This window comes from Grampus griseus (assembly GCF_964374135.1).
Source record: "Grampus griseus genome assembly, chromosome: 1".
In the NCBI taxonomy this organism is placed as follows: Eukaryota; Metazoa; Chordata; class Mammalia; order Artiodactyla; family Delphinidae; genus Grampus; species Grampus griseus.
The window spans coordinates 145957717-145977379 of record NC_139017.1 but is presented as its reverse complement, the minus strand read 5'-3'; the positions used below and the strand labels follow the sequence as shown (position 1 = coordinate 145977379).

The following is a 19663-nucleotide window of genomic DNA, read 5'->3' as shown; positions in this document are numbered from 1 at the left end:
ATACATAAAAATCAATTGTATTCTACACTAGCAATAAGCAATCTGAAAATGAAATTAAGAAGACAATTCCCCCAACAACAAAACTGCTAGAGGGACTTCCCTGGTGGTCCAGTGGTTAAGACTCCACACTCCCAATGCCGGGGGCCTGCGTTCGATCCCTGAACAGGGAACTAGATCCCACACGCCGCAACTAAGAGCCCGCATGCTGCAACTAAAAGAGCCTACATGCCACAACTAAAGATCCCGCATGTGGCAATGAAGATCCCACGTGCCGCAGCTAAGACCTGGCACAGCCAAATAAATAAACAAATATTTTTTTAAAACTGCTAGAAACAAAGTCCTATCCTTAGAATGCAGGGTAGCTAGAGCATTCTCCTTACAGCACATAAAGTTCTCTTCTAGAGGAGACAAAAAGATTTCAGCTCTTCCTGTGTCTTTCCCTATAGTATCCCCTTCTGTCACTGGAAGACACCAACTGGCTTTGGCCTGACATTGGCATTCTTAGTTTGATCTCAGCCACTGCATCCTTCCAACACTTCCACTGTTGAAGTTAAAGAAAGAGTCCTCATTGCATGAGTATAAGAATCCTCCCAGGGCTTCCCTGGTGGCGCAGTGGTTGAGAGTCCGCCTGCCAATGCAGGGGACACGGGTTCATGCCCCGGTCCAGAAAGATCCCACATGCCGCGAAGCAGCTGGGCCCGTGAGCCATGGCCGCTGAGCCTGCGCGTCTGGAGACTGTGCTCCGTGACGGGAGAGGCCACAGCAGTGAGAGGCCCGCGTACCGCAAAAAAAAAAAAAAAGAATCCTCCCAAGCAAAACACCACTTTCTTAGTTTTCTTTTTAAAATCCCTTTCATTGTAGTTAACTTTTGTTTTAATAAAATATTCCTTTTTTTAAGACCCAGGAAGGAAGGAAGGGAGGGAGGGAGGGAGGAAGGAAGAAAGAAAGAGAGAAAGAAAAGAAAAGAAAAGAAGACAATTCCATTTTAAAAAGCACCAAAACTTAAGAGCTAAAACTACAGAATTCTTAGAAAAAAACATTAGGGAAAATCTTCATGACATTGAATTTGGCAACAATTTCGTGGATATGACATCAAAAGCACAGGCAACAAAAGGAAAACTAAAAATTGAATCTCAACAAAATTAATAACTTTTCTGCATTAAAGGACACTACATAAAGAACTCCTACGACTCAACAAAAACAACCCAACTTAAAAATGGGCAGGGGGGCTTCCCTGGTGGTACAGTGGTTGAGAGTCCGCCTGCCAATGCGGGGGACACGGGTTCGTGCCCCGGTCCAGGAAGATCCCACATGCCGCAGAGTGGCTGGGCCCGTGAGCCATGGCCGCTGAGCCTGCGCGTCCGGAGCCTGTGCTCCGCAACGGGAGAGGCCACAACAGTGAGAGGCCCGCATACCGCAAAAAAAAAAAAAAAGGGCAGGGGACTTTCTTGGTGGCACAGTGGTTAAGAATCTGCCTGCCAATGCAGGGGACACGGGTTCGAGCTCTGGTCCGGGAAGATCTCACATGCCATGGAGCAACTGAGCCCGTGCACCAAAACTACTGAGCCTGCGCTCTAGAGCCCGTGAGACACAACTATGGAGCCCAATGCAAATCAAAACTACAATGAGATATCAACTCACACCAGTCAGAATGGCCATCATCCAAAAGTCTACAAATAACAAATGCTGGAGAGAGCGTGGAGAAAAGGGAACCCTCCTACATTGTGGGTGGGAATGTAAATTGTTACAGCCACTAAGGAAAACAGTATGAGGGTTCCTTAAAAAAACAAAAATAGAGTTGCCATATGATCCTGCAGTCCCACTCCTGAGTATATATATAAGGAAAAAACTCTAATTTGAAAAGATACATGCACCCCAATGTTCATAGTACCACCATTTTACAATAGCCAAGACATGGAAGCAACCTAAATGTCCATCAACAGATGAATGCATAAAGAAGATGTGATATATATATGTACACACACACACACACACAAACAAACACAATGGAATACTATTCAGCCATAAAAAGGAATAAAATTATGCCATTTGCAGCAACATGGATGAACCCAGAGATTATCATACTAAGTGAAGTAAGTCACTTCATTTAGTGGGGGAGGGATAAATTACGAGTCTGGGATTAGCAGATACAAACTACTATATATAAAATAGATAAACAGGGAAAGGATTTCCCTGGTGGTACAGTGGTTAAGAATCCACCTGCCAATAAAGGGGACATGGGTTCAAGCCCTGCGCCGGGAAGATACCACATGCCATGGAGCAACTGGGCCCATGTGACACAACTACTGGGCCTGTGCTCTAGAGTCCACGAGCCACAACTACTGAGCCCACGTGCCGCAACTGCTGAAGCCCGCACGCTTAGAGCCCGTGCTCCACAACAAAGAGAAGCCACTGCAATGAGAAGCCTGCACACAATGAAGAGTAGCCCCCGCTCACCGCAACTACAGAAAGGCTGCACGCAGCAACCAAGACCTCCAATGCAACCAAAAAAAAAAGACAATCTACTGAATGAGAAAATATTTGCAAATGACATGACTGATAAGGGGTTAATATACAACATTTGTAAACAGCTCATACAACTCAACATCAAAAAAACAAATACCCGATTTAAAAATAGACAGAAAACCTGAATAGACATTTTTCCAAAGAAGACATAATGTGGCTAACGGGCACATGAAAAGATGCGCATCACTAACATCACTAACGATCAGGGAAGTGAAAATTAAAACCACAAAGACATATCACCTCACACTTGTCAGAATGGCTGTCACCAAAAAGATCACAAATAACAAGTGTTGGCGAGGAAATGGAGAAAAGGGAACACTTGCACACTGTTGAAGGGAATGTAAGCTGGTACAGCCACTGTGGAAAACAGCATGGAGGTTCCTCAAAAAACTAAAAATAGAACTACTATGAGATCCAGCAATTCCACTCCTGGGTATATATCCGAAGAAAAGGATAACACTAATTCGAAAGAATACATGCACTCCCATGTTCATAGCAGCATTATTTACAATAGCCAAGATACGGAAGCAACCTAAGTGTCCATCAACAGACAAATGGATAAAGAAGATGTGGTATACATACATATACAATGGATTACTACTCAGCCATAAAAAACAATGAAATTTACCATTTGCAACAACATGGATAAACCTGGAGGATATCACGCTTAGTGAAATAAGTCAGACAGAAAAAGACAAATACTATGTGTTATCACTTGTATGTGGAATCTAAAAAAAATAAAACTAGTGAATATAACAAAAAAGAAACAGATACAGAGAACAAACTAGTGGTTACCAATGGAGAAAGGGAAAGGGAAAGGGGCAATATGGGGTAGGAGACTAAGAGGTACAACCTACTATGTATAAAAATAAGTTACAAGGGCTTCCCTGGTGGCGCAGTGGTTGAGAGTCCGCCTGCCGATGCAGGGGACACGGGTTCGTGCCCCGGTCCAGGAGGATCCCACATGCCGCGGAGCAGCTGGGCCTGTGAGCCATGGCCGCTGAACCTGCGCGTCCGGAGCCTGTGCTCCACAACGGGAGAGGCCACAACAGTGAGAGGCCCGCGTACCACAAAAAAAAACAAAACAAAACAAAAAAATCCCCAAAAAATAAGTTACAAGGATATATTGTACAGCACAGAGAATATAGTCAATTTTTATAATAACTATACATGGAGTATAATCTATAAAACTTTTGAATCACTATGTTGTATACCTGAAACTAATATAATATTGTAAATCAATTATTATCTGAAAAAAAAAACCCACGAGATACTACTTCACATGCACTAGGGTAGTCATAATAATAAAAAAATTTTTAAATAATAAAGAGATAGAATAACAAATGTTGGTGAGTTTTACAGAAACTGGAACCCTTATACATTGCTGGTAGAATGTAAAATGAAACAGCCACAGTGGAGAATAGTCTGGTAGTACCTCAAAAAGTAAAATGGAATTACTATATGACCCAGTAATCCCACTTCTAGGTATATACTCAAAATAATTGAAAACAAGTACTCAAACAAATACTTGTACACAAATATTCATAGCTGCACTATTCACAATAACCAAAAGATGGGAACAATCCAAATGTCTATCAACAAATGACTATATAAACAAAATGTGGTATTACCTATACATTGTAATATTACTGGGCCATAAAAAGGAATGAAATAGTGATACATGCTGTAACATGGATCAATGTTAAAAACATTATGCTAAGTAAAAGAAGTCAGTCATAAGGGTCACATATTGTATGATTCCATTTATATGAAATGTCCAGAAGAAGCAAGTCTATAGAGACATGAAGTAGAATACTAGTGGTTGCCTGGAGATGGGGGAAGGGAGGAATGGGCAGTGACTATTAATAAGTACAGGATTTCTGTTTAGGATGATAAAAACATTTTTAAATTAGACAGTGGTGAGGGATGTACAACCTTGTAAATATACTAAAAACCATTGAATTATGTATTTAAAAAAGGAGAATTTTAAGGTATATGAATTATCTCTCAGTAAAGCTCTTATTAAAAAGAAAAGAAATCACATTGATACTTTGTTCTAGAATGGGATTCCAGGTTTTATAGGTTTCACAATACATAGTAAAATAATTCTGTGTTTTAGTATCTCATGGGGTACTTCAGTTATCTCAAGAGACTGGAAAAGTCATCTTCCTAGAAATTCTCCTTCCAATTATATTCCCAAACAAAACAAGGATTAGTATAAAAAGAAATTAAGGGCTTCCCTGGTGGCGCAGTGGTTGAGAATCCGCCTGCCAATGCAGGGAACATGGGTTCGAGCCCTGGTCCGGGAAGATCCCAACATGCCGCGGAGCAGCAAAGCCCATGCGCCACAGCTACTGAGTCTGTGCTCTAGAGCCCACGAGCCACAACTACTGAAGCCCGTGTGCCACAACTACTGAAGCCCGCACACCTAGAGCCCGTGCTCCACAAGAGAAGCCACCAAAATGAGAGCCCACACACTGCAACAAAGAGGAGCCCCCGCTCGCCGCAACCAAAAAGAAAGCCCGCGCGTAGAAGCAAAGACCCAACACAGCCAAAAAAATAAAGAAATTAATTAATTTTTTAAAAAAAGAAATTAAGAGGCTTCTACTGTATCCTACCAGAAGCACTCTTAATTTAAAACACTGAACAGGTTGTCAGCCAGTGCTACAGTAAAGCTGAATAGATTTTCCACTTACCAGAAGGTAAGAGATTAGGGCCATTGTGCCATTTGGTTTTACTTTCTTTTCCCTTACTTTATAAACACTCATGTCACCTCTTCTTACACATACCTCAGTTCTTCCCTAAATAGGTTTCACTAACAACCAAAATATTCTAAGTCATTTTCCTAGAAACAATGAAATTACCCTAATCTGTTTTATAGTTTTTAAAAACGTGAAAAAGATTAATAATCAAAGGAAACTCTTTGAAGCTCACAAATGGTTTTAAATGTAAATCCAAACTGTTTTGTTTCTAAAAGTATATTTTTCCTAAATTCAGTAACAGATGTTATACTTTCATCTTTTTAGTGCTTTTAGACCAGGGATTTATAACCTCAGCACTATTAACATTTTGGGCCAGACAATTCTTTGTTGTGGAGGGCTATCCTGTGCATTGTAGAATGTTAATAGCATCACTGGCCTCTACCCACTAGATGCCAGTAGCACCCCCTGCCCAGTTGTGACAACCAAAAATATCTCCAGACATTGCAAAGTATCTCTTAGGAGGGCAAAACTGACCCCAGTTGAGAACCACTGCCCTAGTTCATCAATCTTAATTATTTCCTAAGAGAGCAAACTAGCTAAATTCATCATGAACCATAAAAATAAACACACTGGGGCTTCCCTGGTGGCGCAGTGGTTAAGAATCTACCTGCCAATGCAGGGGACACAGGTTCGATTCCTGGTCCAGGAAGATCCCACATGCTGCAGAGCAACTAAGCCCGTGCACCACAACTACTGAGCCTGTGCGCTAGAGCCCACGTGCCAGAACTGCTGAAGCCCACGCACCTGGAGCCACTGCTCCGCAACGGCAGAGGCCACTGCAGTGAGAGGCCCGTGCACCGCGGCGAGGAGTGGCCCCGCTCGCTGCAGCTTGAGAGGGCCCACGCACAGCAGGAAAGACCCAACGCAGACAAAAATAAATAAATAAAATAATTAAAGAAAAAAAAAAGAAGTTAGCAACTCATTAAAGAATAATACACCAAGAATGCAAAGATAGCTCACTATTAGGCAACCTACTAATATAATTCACTTTACTAAGGGAGCAAAAGAGAAAAATACATGTATCACCATATGTATCAGAGTTCTTCAGAGAAACAGAACAAACAAAATATATACAGAGACAAAGAGATTTATTATAAGGAATTGGCTCACACAGTTATAGACTGAGAAGTCTCAAGAGCTCCAGTCAGTAAGCTGGAGACTCAGGAAAGCCACTGGTAATTTCAGTCTGAGTCTGAAGGCCTGAGAACCAGGAGAGCCGATGGTATAGGTTCCAGTCCAAAAGCTGGCAGGCTCAAGGCCCAAGAAGAGCCAATATTTCAGTTCCAATCCAAAGGAAGGCAGGAAAATACAGATATCCCAGCTAAAGTAGTCAGGGAGGAGTTCCCTCTAATGATAGGAAGGTCAGCCTTTCTGTTCTACATGGGCCTTCAAATGATTGGATGAGGGTAACCCACATTAGGGAGGGCAATCTGCTTTACTCAGGCTACTGATCAAATGATAATCTTATCCAAAACTTTCGCTCACAGACACACCCAGAATAAAATTTGACCATATATCTAGGCACCCCCTGACCCAGTCAAGTTGACACATAAAATTAACAATCATACTACAGGCTTTGAAAAGACATACGGTAAAAATTCCATATCCATACTGCATAAAAATAATTATTCACAAAACAGGAGATTTTTTGTTAAGATTTTGAAGATCCAATAGAAAAAGAGATATCTACTTCAGCCCCAAAACCATATCATGTTTAATTAGGAAACACTACAAGTATTCCCATTAAAGTCAGGAACAACACAAAGATGTCAAATATCACTATTATTTAACATTTTAGGAAGTACTGATCAATGCAATTTATTGAGAAAAAGATAAGTGAGATATAAAAATGGGAAATAAATTTATCATCATTCACAGATATGACTGTATGTCTGGAAAATCAAAGTGAATCTACTGCAAACATTAAAAAACTCAGCATACTAGATGCACCAAAAATTAATATGTAAAAATTAATAGTTCTCATATGCAAACAACAAACATAAGATATAATGGAAGTTGGGCTTCCCTGGTGGCGCAGTGGCTGAGAGTCTGCCTGCCGATGCAGGGGACATGGGTTTGTACCCCAGTCCGGGAAGATCCCACATGCAGTGGAGCGGCTAGGCCCGTGAGCCATGGCTGCTGAGCCTGCGCGTCCGGAGCCTGCGCTCTGCAATGCGAGAGGCCACAACAGTGAGAGGCCCGCGTACTGTAAAAAAAAAAAAAAAAGGAAGAAATGCCAAGAAAATTCTGAAAAGGAATAATAATGATGGAGAACTAGACTAATCAGATATTAAAATAAAGCTGCAATGCTGGTATATGAATAGACAGTTCAATGCAATAGAATAAAGTCTAGAAAGAGACCAAAATACTTAGGAAAATTCAGTATAGAATAAAGGTGACATTTCCAATCAGTGAGAAAAATATTAAAGATTGATATAAACTAAATGTTGCTGGTAGAACTGAGTACACATCTTAAAAAATAAATTCCAGATGGATCAAATATTTAAACATAAGTAGTAATACCATAAAAGTGATTAGAAAAAAATTATGTTATTTATAACAAAGGAGTGCAGACAGCCTTTCTAAATAATAAAAGAAACAGAAGTCAAGACAGTAAAAAAACAAAATGAACTATTTCTACATTGCAAAATTGTTAAAAACTAGCTTAAAAAGCACTACAATCTTAGAAAATATCTATAATTCATAGCACAGATATAAAGGAGTCCCACAAATCAGTAAGATACAAGAAAAATAACCTTGTAGAAAAATGGGTACTATATGCCAAGTAGAATTCTAGACACTGAGGATACAGCAGTGTACAGAGATAAAAAGAGATAAAAAAAAAAATCCCTGGGACTTCCCTGGTGGCGCAGTGGTTAAGAATCCGCCTGACAATGCAGGGGACACAGGTTCGATCCCTGGTCCAGGAAGATCCCACATGCCATGGAGCAACTAAGCCCATGCGCCACAACTACTGAGCCTGTGCTCTAGAGCCTGTGAGCCACAACTACTGAGCCCATGTGCCACGACTACTGAGGCCTGTGTGCCTAGTGCCCATGCTCCACAACAAGAGAAGCCACTGAAATGAGAAGCCCACGCACCACAACGAAGAGTAGGCCCCACTCGCCGCAACTAGAGAAAGCCCATGTGCAGTAATGAAGACCAACTGCAGCCAAAAAAAAAAAGAAAAAAGAAACCATAGTCTTTAAAAAAAATACATAAATAAATGAAAAATAAAAAGGGTAACAACCAGACTAAGAATTAACTTATCAGCAAAAATAGAGGTGAACTACAAAAAGAAGAAGAAAAAGGGGAAGAGTAATTTCAAAGTGCTGAGGAAAATAACTACTGTCCTAAATTCTATACTCATTAAATTACCATTTAAGAGTTTACTCAGTATAAAGACAGAAGTAATCACAATAAATGTAAACAGATTACAATCTCTCTCTTTATGGGCAAATTTAATTTTGGATCAAAAAAACTAAATATAAAACTGTTTCACAGGACACACATTAAAAATGTACTATCACAGACAGAATAAAAATAGAGATGGAAAAAGACATACTGGGAAAATAATAACCGAAACAACAGACAAATGCATACAGTGAGGAAGAAGGTACACAATATTGATATCAGATAAAGTAGAAATCAAAGCTAAAAGCATAAGGTGGGATAAAAATAAAAACCCAGCATTTATAAAATATACAATCTATCTATAGCATACAATCCAATAATAATCATGAATTTCTATTAATATCTACTTCACAAAATGGCCTGTAAACAAATAACACGCTGAGAGAAACACAAGGAGAAATCTATAAACACATTAGGAACTATTAATAGAACTTTTTCAAAGAAATAGATTAGACTAAAATAAAGAAGGCCATATAACATCTGAATAACACAATACAAAAGCTTAATCTAACAGAGATATATAGAACTTTATGCAAACAAATAGAAATTCATATTTGTTTCAAACACATTTGCAGCATTCAAAAAAATCTGATCATGCATTACACCAAAACAAAATCTAAATTATACTCCAAAGGCAGACTTCATATAAGCCATTTTCTCTGATCATGATGCACTAAAATTAGAAATTAAATATCAAACAATTACCAAAAGAAAACTTACTGTGTGGAAATTTTAAAATCTCATATTATATAATTCTTAGATTAAAAAGGAAATCAGGGTGGGAGGGAGACACTAGAGGGAGGAGATATGGGGATATATGTATATGTATAGCTGATTCACTTTGTTATAAAGCAGAAAGTAACATACCATTGTAAAGCAATTATACTCCAATAAAGATGTTTAAAAAAAAAAAAGAAAATCAAACCAAATTACACTAGAAATGATGAGAGCATACAGGGACTTCCCTGGTGGTCCAGTGGTTAAGAATCCACCTTCCGGGGCTTCCCTGGTGGTGCAGTGGTTGAGAATCTGCCTGCCAATGCAGGGGACACGGGTTTGAGCCCTGGTCTGGGAAGATCCCACATGCCGTGGAGCAACTAGGCCCGTAAGCCACAACTACTGAGTCTGCGCGTCTGGAGCCTGAGCACCACAACTAGAGAGAAGCCTGTGTGCTGCAACAAAAGATTCCACGTGCCACAATGAAGATCCCACATGCCACAACTAAGACCTGAGGCAGCCAAATTAATTAATTAATTAATTAATTTTTAAAAAACCTCCTGAAATTAATAAGCAATTATAGTAAGGTTGCAAGATACAAGGTTAGTACAAAAAAGCCCAATTACATTCCTATATACAGGCAATGAATAAGTAGAATTTAAAATTACAAATTACTATTTACATCAGCAACCCCCAAAATAAAATATTTGGGTGTAAATCTAACAAAATATGTACAAGATCTGTATGAAGAAAACTACAAAACTCTGATGAAAGATAACAAAGAAGAACTACATACACGGAGAGGTATTCCATGTTCATGGATAAGACTCAATATTGTCGGGCTTCCCTGGTGGCGCAGTGGTTAAGAATCTGCCTGCCAATGCAGGAAACACGGGTTCGAGCCCTGGTCCGGGAAGATCCCACATGCCGCGGAGCAGCTAAGCCCGTGCGCCACAACTACTGAGCCTGCGCGTCTGGAGCCTGTGCTCCGCAACAAGAGAGGCCGCGACAATGAGAGGCCCGCGCACCGCAATGAAGAGTGCTCCCCGCTTGCAACAACTAGAGAAAGCCCTCGCACAGAAATGAAGACCCAACACAGCCATAAATAAATAAATAAAATATATAAAAAAAAAAAGACTCAATATTGTCAAAATGTCAGTTTTTCCCAATTTAATCTATAGACTCAATGCAATCCCAAAATCCCAGCAAGTTATCTTGTATATATCAACAAACTGATTCTAAAGTGTATATAGAGAGGCAAAAAACCCAGAATAGCCAACTCAGTGTTAAAGAAGAACAAATACTTGACCTCAAAACATATTATAAAGCTACAGTAATCAAGACTTTGTTGTATTGATGAAAGAATAAACAAACAGATGAATGGAATAGAATACAGAGCCCAGAAATCCACATAAATACAGTCAATTGATCTTTGACAAAGAAGCAAAGGCAATAAAACAGAGCAAAAATAGTCTTTTCAGGAAATGCGGCTGGAAGAACTAGAGATTCACATGCAAAAAAATGAATCTAGACATAGACTTTACACCTTCATAAAAATTAACTCAAAATGGATCACAGACCTAAACATAAAATGCAAAACTGTAAAACTCCTAGAAGATAACACATAAGAAAACCTAGATGACCTTGGGTATGGCAATGACTTTCTTTTTTTTATAAATTTATTTATTTTATTTTTTATTTATTTTATTATTTATTTATTTTATTTTTGGCTGCGTTGGGTCTTTGTTGTGTGCGTGGGCTTTTCTTTGGTTGCAGCGAGCGGGGGCTCCTCTTCGTTGTGGTGCACAGGCTTCTCATTGCAGTGGCTTCTCTTGTTGCAGAGCATGGGCTCTAGGTGTGTGGGCTTCAGTAGTTGTGGCACATGGGCTCAGTAGTTGTGGCTCGCAGGCTCTAGAGCGCAGGCTCAGCAGTTGTGGCACACGAGCTTAGTTGCTCTGTGGCATGTGGGATCTTCCCGGACCAGGGATCAAACCCGTGTCCCCTGAATTGGCAGGCGGATTCTTAACCACTGTGCCACCAGGGAAGTCCCTAAATAAATGTTTTTAAATAAAATAAAATAAAAGCGTTATCAACACTGGCACATATGATCAACTGATTTTCAACAGGGTGCCAAGACCATTCAATGGGGAAAGAACAGTTTTTTTTCAACAAATGGTGCTGGGAAAACTCAGCACCATTGAATGAATGAAGTTAGATCTTTCCTTTCACTACATACAAAAATTAACTTAAATGGATCAAAGACATAAATGTAAGAGCTAAAACTATAAAACTCTTAGAAGAAATCATTGGGGAAAATCATGATATTGGATTTGGAAGTTATTTTGGGGCATGACACCAAAAGCACAGGCAACAAAAGAAAAACTAGGTAAACTAGACATAATCAGAATTAAAAACTTGTGTGCATCAAAGGACACTATAAGAGTGTAAAAAGACAACCCACAGAATAAGAGAAAATATTTTCAAATCATATATCTGATAAAGGATATGACCCTTACATACAAATAAAATCGAACTCAAAAGTGGACAAAAAAGGCTTCCCTGGTGGCGCAGTGGTTGGGAGTCCACCTGCCGATGCGGGGGGTGCGGGTTCGTGCCCTGGTCTGGGAGAATCCCGCGTGCCGCGGAGCGGCTGGGCCCGTGGGACATGGCTGCTGGGCCTGCGCGTCCAGAGCCTGTGCTCCGCAATGGGAAAGGTCACAGCGGTGGGAGGCCCGCATACCACAAAAAAAAAAAAGGACAAAAGACTTGAATAGATATTTTTCCAAAGAAGATACACAAAAGGCCAATGCAAAGATGCTCAACATCACTAGTCATTAAAGAAATGCAAATCAAAGCCACATGAGATATCACTCCATATCCACCAGAATTGCTAATATCAGAAAGAAAGAAAGAAAGAAAGAAAGAAAGAAAGGAAGGAAGGAAGGAAGGAAGGAAGGAAGGAAGGAAGGAAGGAAGGAAGGAAGGAAGGAAGGAGGAAAGAAAGAAAGAAAGAAAGAAAGAAAGAAAGAAAGAAAGAAAGAAAGAAAGAAAGAAAGAAAGAACAAGTGTTAGTAAGAATATGGAGAAATGAGAACTGTTGTACGTTGCTAGTGGGAATGTAAAATGGTACAACTCTACATAAAATAGTATGGTGGTTCCTTAAAAAGTAAAACAGACTAAGTGAAATAAGGTAATCACAAAAAGACAAAAACTACATGATTTCATTTATATAGGGTATCTAGAGTAGTCAAACTCATAGAAACAGAAAGTAGAATGGTTGTTGCCAGGAGCTGCGGGGAGAGGGAAGGGAAGAATTATTTAGTAGGTACAGAGTTTCAGTTTTGCAAGATGAAAAAGTTCTGAAGATTGGTTGCACAGCAATGTGAATATACTTAAAACTGTACACTTAAAAATGGTTAAGATAGTGAATTTTATGTTATGTGTATTTTACCACAATTTCTTTAAAAAGCTAAACACAGAATTACTATATGACCCATCAGTTTCACTTATAGGTAAATACCCAAAAGAACTGAAAGCAGGGACTCAGTTACTTGTACATCAGTGTTCATAGCAGCATCATTTACAATAATCAAAAGGAGGAAACAACCTAAATGTCCATCAGCAGGTGAACGGATAAAAAAAATGTGGTATATACACACAATGGGATATTATTCAGATATAAAATGAAATGAAATTCTTTTTTTTTTTTTTTTTTGCCCTGCCGTGTGGCTTGCAGGATCTTAACTCACGGACCAGGGATCAAATCAGAGCCCCGGCAGTGACAGCACCAAGTCCTAATCACTGGATCGCCAGAGAATTCCAAAGAAACGAAATTCTGATATATGCTTCAACATGGATGAATCTTGAGGACATTATGCTAAGTGAAATAATCCAGGCATAAAAGGACAAATATTGTATAATTCCATTAATATGAGATACCTAGAATAGACATATTCATAGAGACAGAAGGTAGAACAGACATTAACAGGGCTAAGGGTAGTGGAGGGAGTTATTTTTTAATGGGTACAAAGTTTCCATTTGGGCTGATGAAGAATTCTGGGGGAGTGGAAGAGGCTCCTATATTATTTTAATTTTTGATCAGCATGTAGTATTTTCATAATTAAAATAAATAAAATATCTTACAAGTTAATAGATAGCTCAAGAGGACAGTTTGTAACACTGCTCAAGATCCATAGCACCCTGACAAGGCAAAGCCTATGTCTTAATTAAACACAACTGTCAACTCTGCAGTGAAACTGACCATCAACAAGACAATATAAGAAAAACTGATGCATCACTCACCTTGAACACTTCAGAGAAGAAGCCAGACCCTATTTTTTCACAGGTGAAGTCATCTAAACGCGTCAGTCTGGAAAAGGCACTTATAAGAGCTCGATATGAAGAGGGCCAAACTCTTCCCACCTGGGTCATGTTCCCGTCCCCTCCACCACCTCCTTCAAAATCTTCAAGACGCTCCACACGTGGAGGAAATCCTGCAATTGAATTCCGTTTGCTCCGATCCATAGTCTCAATAATCACTTTTTTTCTTCTTTTAGGAATGAATTCCACACATAGTAAATTTCTGTTGAGTTTTACTTCTCTTCTGGCTTGTCACTAAATAAGAGATTAAAATGATATTTCATTAAAACCATTAACGAATAATAAATACAGGCATACAGAACACTATCAATGTAAAAATATTTCCTCTTTCATATTCTAGCTCCTGATTTTCAGATCTAAAAAACACTTTATGCTTTTACCTTCAAAAAGCAGTGATATATCTATTATTCGTTGAGTACCTATTATCTAAGAAACATACTGTAAGAGTTATGCATATGTCATGTCATTTGATTCTCAAATAACCCATGATATAAGATTATGTTCATTTCACAGAGAGGTCAAGCAATCATACAGTCACCAAATGGTACAGATAAAGTTAACATGCCAGATTGTCTGATTCAAAAGCCTGTGCTCCTGCCAATGCCCTTCACAGCCTCATATAATTTTCTCTTCATTTGAAAAATCATTAAGTCCAAATATATAAAACAAGGATGACAAATATTTTATACTATAAAATTGTATAATTTTAAAAGAAAACTATATCCAAAAGCAATTTAAAATTCCACTCTTGATTAAACAACCCAGTCCAGCAGAAGTGACTACAGAAGGCTCCATCCCATCTGGCACCTAAGAATAAAAACAAAAACCCACTTTTTCTTTTAGCCTGTCTCTCCCAACATCTACTTTTTCCACAAGAATCAATTATATTTAGGCCTTTAATCCATTTTTTTTTAAAGATTTATTTATTATTTATTTATTTTTGGTTGTGTCAGGTCTTAGTTGTGGCACGCATGGATCTTCGTTGAGGCATGCGGGATCTTTCATTGCAGCGCGCAGGCTTCTCTCTAGTTGTGGCATGTGGGTTTTCTCTACTTTAGTTGAGGCGCGAGCTCAGTAGTTGTGGCACGAGGGGCTTAGTTGTCCCGCAGTATGTGGGATTCTAGTTCCCTGACCAGGGATGGAACCTGTGCCCCCTGCATTGTAAGGTGGATTCTTTACCACTGGACCACCAGGGAAGTCCCTTTAATCCATTTTAAGTTTATTTTTGTGTACGGTGTTAAAAAGATGTTCTAATTTAATTTATTTTTTTACGTGTAGTTGTCCAGTTTTCCCAGCATCTATAAAACTCTCAGAGGAGACTTCCCTGTGCTCCAGCGGGTAAGACTCCACACTCCCAATGCAGGGGGCCCAGGTTCAATCCCTGGTCAGGGAACTAGATGCCGTGTGCATGCTGCAACTAAGAAGTCTGCATGCTGCAACTAAAGTTCCCACATGCCCCAACTAAGACCTAACACAGCCTAAACAAACAAACAAATAAATAAATATTTTTTTAAAAACTGGTAGAGGAAAATACAGGCAGAACACTCTTTCACATAAATTGCAATATCTTTTTCGATCTGTCTCCCAGAGTAATGGAAATAAAAACAAAAATAAACAACTGGGACCTAATTAAACTCAAAAGCTTTTGCATAGCAAAGGACACCATAAACAAAACAAAAAGACAACCCACAAAATGGGAGAAAATATTTGCAAATGATGCAACTGATCTCCAAAATTTACAAACATATCATGCAGTTCAATATCAAAAAACCAAACAACCCAATCAAAAAATGGGCAGAAGACCTAAATAGACATTTCTCCAAAGAAGACACACAGATGGCCAATAGGCACATGAAAAGACGCTCAACATGGTTAATTATTAGAGAAATGCAAATCAAAACTACAATGAGGTATCACTTCACACCAGTCAGAATGGCCATCATCAAAAAATCTACAAACAATAAATGCTGGAGAGGGTGTGGAGAATAGGGAACCCTCTTACACTGTTGGTGGGAATGTAAATTGGTACACCCACTATGGAGAACAGTATGGAGATTCCTTAAAATACTAAAAACAGAGCTACCATATGATCCAGCAATCCCGCTCCTGGGCATATATCCAGAGAAAACCATAATTTGAAACAATACCTGCGCCCCAACGTTCATTGCAGCACTATTTACAATAGCCAGGACATGGAAGCAACCTTAATGTCCACTGACAGAAGAATGGATAAAGAAGATGTGGTACATATGTACAATGGAATATTACTCAGCCATAAAAAAGAACAAAATAATGCCATTTGCAGCAACATGGATGGATCTAGAGATTGTCATACTGAGTGAAGTAAGTCAGAGAAAGACAAATATCATATGATATCACTTACATGTGGAATCTAAAAAAAAAATGGTACAAATGAACGTACTTACAAAAATAGAGTCACAGATGTAGAAAACAAACTTACAGTTACCAGGAATATGGGGGGAGGATAAATTGGGAGACTGGGATTGACACATGCACACTTCTATATATAAAACAGATAACTAATAAGGACCTACTGTGTAGCACAGGGAACTCTGCTCAATAATCTGTAATCACCTAAATGGGAAAAGAATTTGAAAAAGAATAGTTACATGTATATGTATAAATGAATCACTCTGCTGTACACGTGAAACTAACACAACACTGTTAATCAACTATACTCCAATATAAAATAAAAATCTGGGGACTTCCCTGGTGGCACAGTGGTTAAGACTCCATGCTCCCAATGCAGGGACCCCAGGTTCAATCCCTGGTCAAGGAACTAGATCCCACATGCATGCCACAACTAAGAAGCCAGCAAGCCGCAACTAAGGAGCCAGCGAGCAGCAACTAAGGAGTCCGTGAGCCCCAACTAAGGAGCCCGCCTGCCACAACTAAGACCCAGTGCAACCAAATAAATAAAATATTTTTAAAATAAAAAAATTTTTTAATAAAAATAAAATTAGTATTGAAAAAGATTTTTTAAAAAGAATCAATTATAAGAGTCCTATGCAAAATACAACATTGTGATTCTACAATTAGTGAAACACTTCCATAAATGTGATGAATACCTAACCCAGAATACCTCTGCCACCTCCAATCATGGAGAATTAGCAGCAGGGCTTGCAGGGATATCCTTACAATATGACCCTGCTGTAGCCAAAGTTGATAGCGTTCTACTCAATATGGACCAATCACATTTCCTTTCTGGGCAATTTGGAATAGGAATTAAGATATTCCAGCCTCAGTCTGGCTGCTTTCTAAAATGGAAACCATGTAAACTCAGGAGCTGTTGGCCATGGCGATTTTCTACCATGCAGGCTTGAAGGCAGAATAAGCCAAGGGATTAAGGCAAATTTGCAGAGGAAAAAAAGGCACAGACAAGAACTTCTTGATTTTCCTAATGTGCTCTAATCCCTGATTCCTGAGGCCTAACTGTATCCTGGCTTAAGGTTCCATGAGATATAACTGTATCTTTAAAACAAATTATTTTTGCCTAGCTAGTGTCACCATTCTTCACAGAAGGAAGAATAATCCAAGTTCCTAAAGAATGAAACATTTGAGACTTTCCTCGTGGTCCAGTGGTAAAGAATTTGCCTTCCAGTGCAGGGGAAGTGGGTTCAATTCCTGGTCGGAGAACTAAGGTCCCACGTGACATGGGGCAACTAAGCCCACGTGCCACAACTACTGAGGCTTCAACAAGAGAGCCCGCATGCTGCCAAGTACAGAACCCATGCATTCTGGAGCCCACGTGCCACAACTAGAGAGAGAACCCGCATGCCACAACTAGAGAGAAGCCTGCACGCCGCAACGAACAGCCCGCATGCCACAAGAAAAAAAAGATCCCACGTGCCGCAACTAAGACCCGACGCGGCCAAAAAAAAGAAGAAAAAAAGAATGCAACATTTAAGTATCTCTATTGAACCTCTGCCAAAAAGTGGCAACAACTCACCAGATCAAAAATTTAGCATTATAAGACCAACATTTTTAAAATTTTACAGCCAGTAGAGACCATGAAGTTCATTTTATATTTTAGGAAACAAAAGGACCAGAAAGCATAAATAATGTGCCCACAGCTATAAGGTATTTACTAGCAAAGCTAGACTTAGAACCAAGGATAATGCACTTCTAAAAGTATGTCTGTTGATCATCTGCTTCAAAATTACCCAAGGACTTCATTTAAAACTCAGATTCTTGGGTCTCAACCTTGACCCACTAAATCAGAATCTCTTGGAGTGAGGCCTAGAAATTTTACCAAGTTTCCCAGTGATTCTTATGTACACTAAGAGTTGAAGATCCCCTACAGCAGGGAAGGGGAATATTAATAGCTTTTTTAAAAAAACACCAAGAATTTCACAGGCACTTTCTCATTTAATCCTCAAAATATACCACCAAGGCAGGTATGATCCCGATTTTACAGAAAAACAAATGTAGGCTCAGGAGGTTAAGTAACTTGTCTAAGGAAACAGACCTGGTAGAACCAGAACTGGAACAAAGGTCCACCCAGCACCAAAGCTCAAGCTTTTTCCATTTCATTATTTCTTAGTTCAGTGTTTTTCCACTATGAGAGTTGTAAGGAGTTAAGCTAGTCATCCGCATATAAAAGAGGATCAGGATTTGAGTGCAGAGGAAGTCCAGGCCAATTACAATTTGGACAGAGATGGAAAAGAAAAAGAAACTTTAGAAAAATACAGAATGGGAGAAAATGTAAAATAAAGCAACCAACTTAGTGTACAAAAATATTTGTAAAATAAAGCAACCAAACCAAGGGATTAATCTCCAAAATATACAAACAGCTCATGCAACTCAATATCAAAAGAAACAAACAACCAAATCAAAAAGTGGGCAGAAGACCGAAACAGACATTTCTCCAAAGAAGACATACAGACGACCAACAGGCGCATGAAAAGATGCTCAATATCGCTAATTATTAGAGAAATGCAAATCAAAACTACAGTGAGGTATCACCCCACGCCAGTCAGAATGGCCATCATTAAAAAGTCTACAGGGCTTCCCTGGTGGCGCAGTGGTTGAGAGTCTGCCTGCCAATGCAGGGGACACGGGTTCGTGCCCCGGTCCGGGAAGATCCCACATGCTGCGGAGCGGCTGGGCCCGTGAGCCATGGCCACTGAGCCTGCGCGTCCGGAGCCTGTGCTCCGCAACAGGAGAGGCCACAACAGTGAGAGGCCCGCGTACCTCAAAAAAAAAAAAAAAAAAAAAAAAGTCTACAAACAATAAATGCTAGAGAAGTTCAGGAGAAAAGGAAACCCTCCTACACTGTTGGGGGGAATGTAAATTGGTAGAACCACTATGGAAAACAGTAGGGAGGTTCCTTAAAAAAATAAAAACAGAACTACCACATGATCCTGCAATCCCACTCCTGGGCATATATCCAGAGAAAACTATAATTCAAAAAGATACATGCATCCCAACGTTCATTGCAGCACTATTTACAATAGCCAGGACATGGAAGCAACCTAAATGTCCACTGACAGAGGAATGGATAAAGAAGATGTGCTACATATATACAATGGAATATTACTCAGCTATAAAAAAGAATGAAATAATGCCATTTGCAGCAACATGGATGGACCCAGAGATTACCACACTAAGTGAAGTAAGCCAGACAAAATAGCATATGACATCGCTTATATGTGGAATCTAAAAAAATAAACGATACAAATGAACATATATAAAACAGAGAGAGTCCCAAAGACATAGAAAACAAACTTATGGTTACCAAAGGGGAAATGGGGGGGAACGATATATTAGGAGTTTGGGATTAACAAAAACACACTACTATATATAAAATAGATAACCAACAGGGACCTACTGTACAGCACAGG

General features: G+C 39.4%; 1 protein-coding gene across 1 annotated transcript in view; it reads right to left on the bottom strand.

Annotated features, from left to right (window-relative positions):
* Positions 1–19663, bottom strand: part of TESK2 (testis associated actin remodelling kinase 2) — a 130088-nt gene that overhangs the window by 87864 nt on the left and 22561 nt on the right. The window contains exon 2 of the mRNA XM_082648505.1: positions 13722–14033. Within this exon, the coding sequence (XP_082504631.1) occupies positions 13722–13943 (222 nt within the window). The 5' untranslated portion in view covers positions 13944–14033. The remainder of the gene's footprint in view (positions 1–13721; positions 14034–19663) is intronic.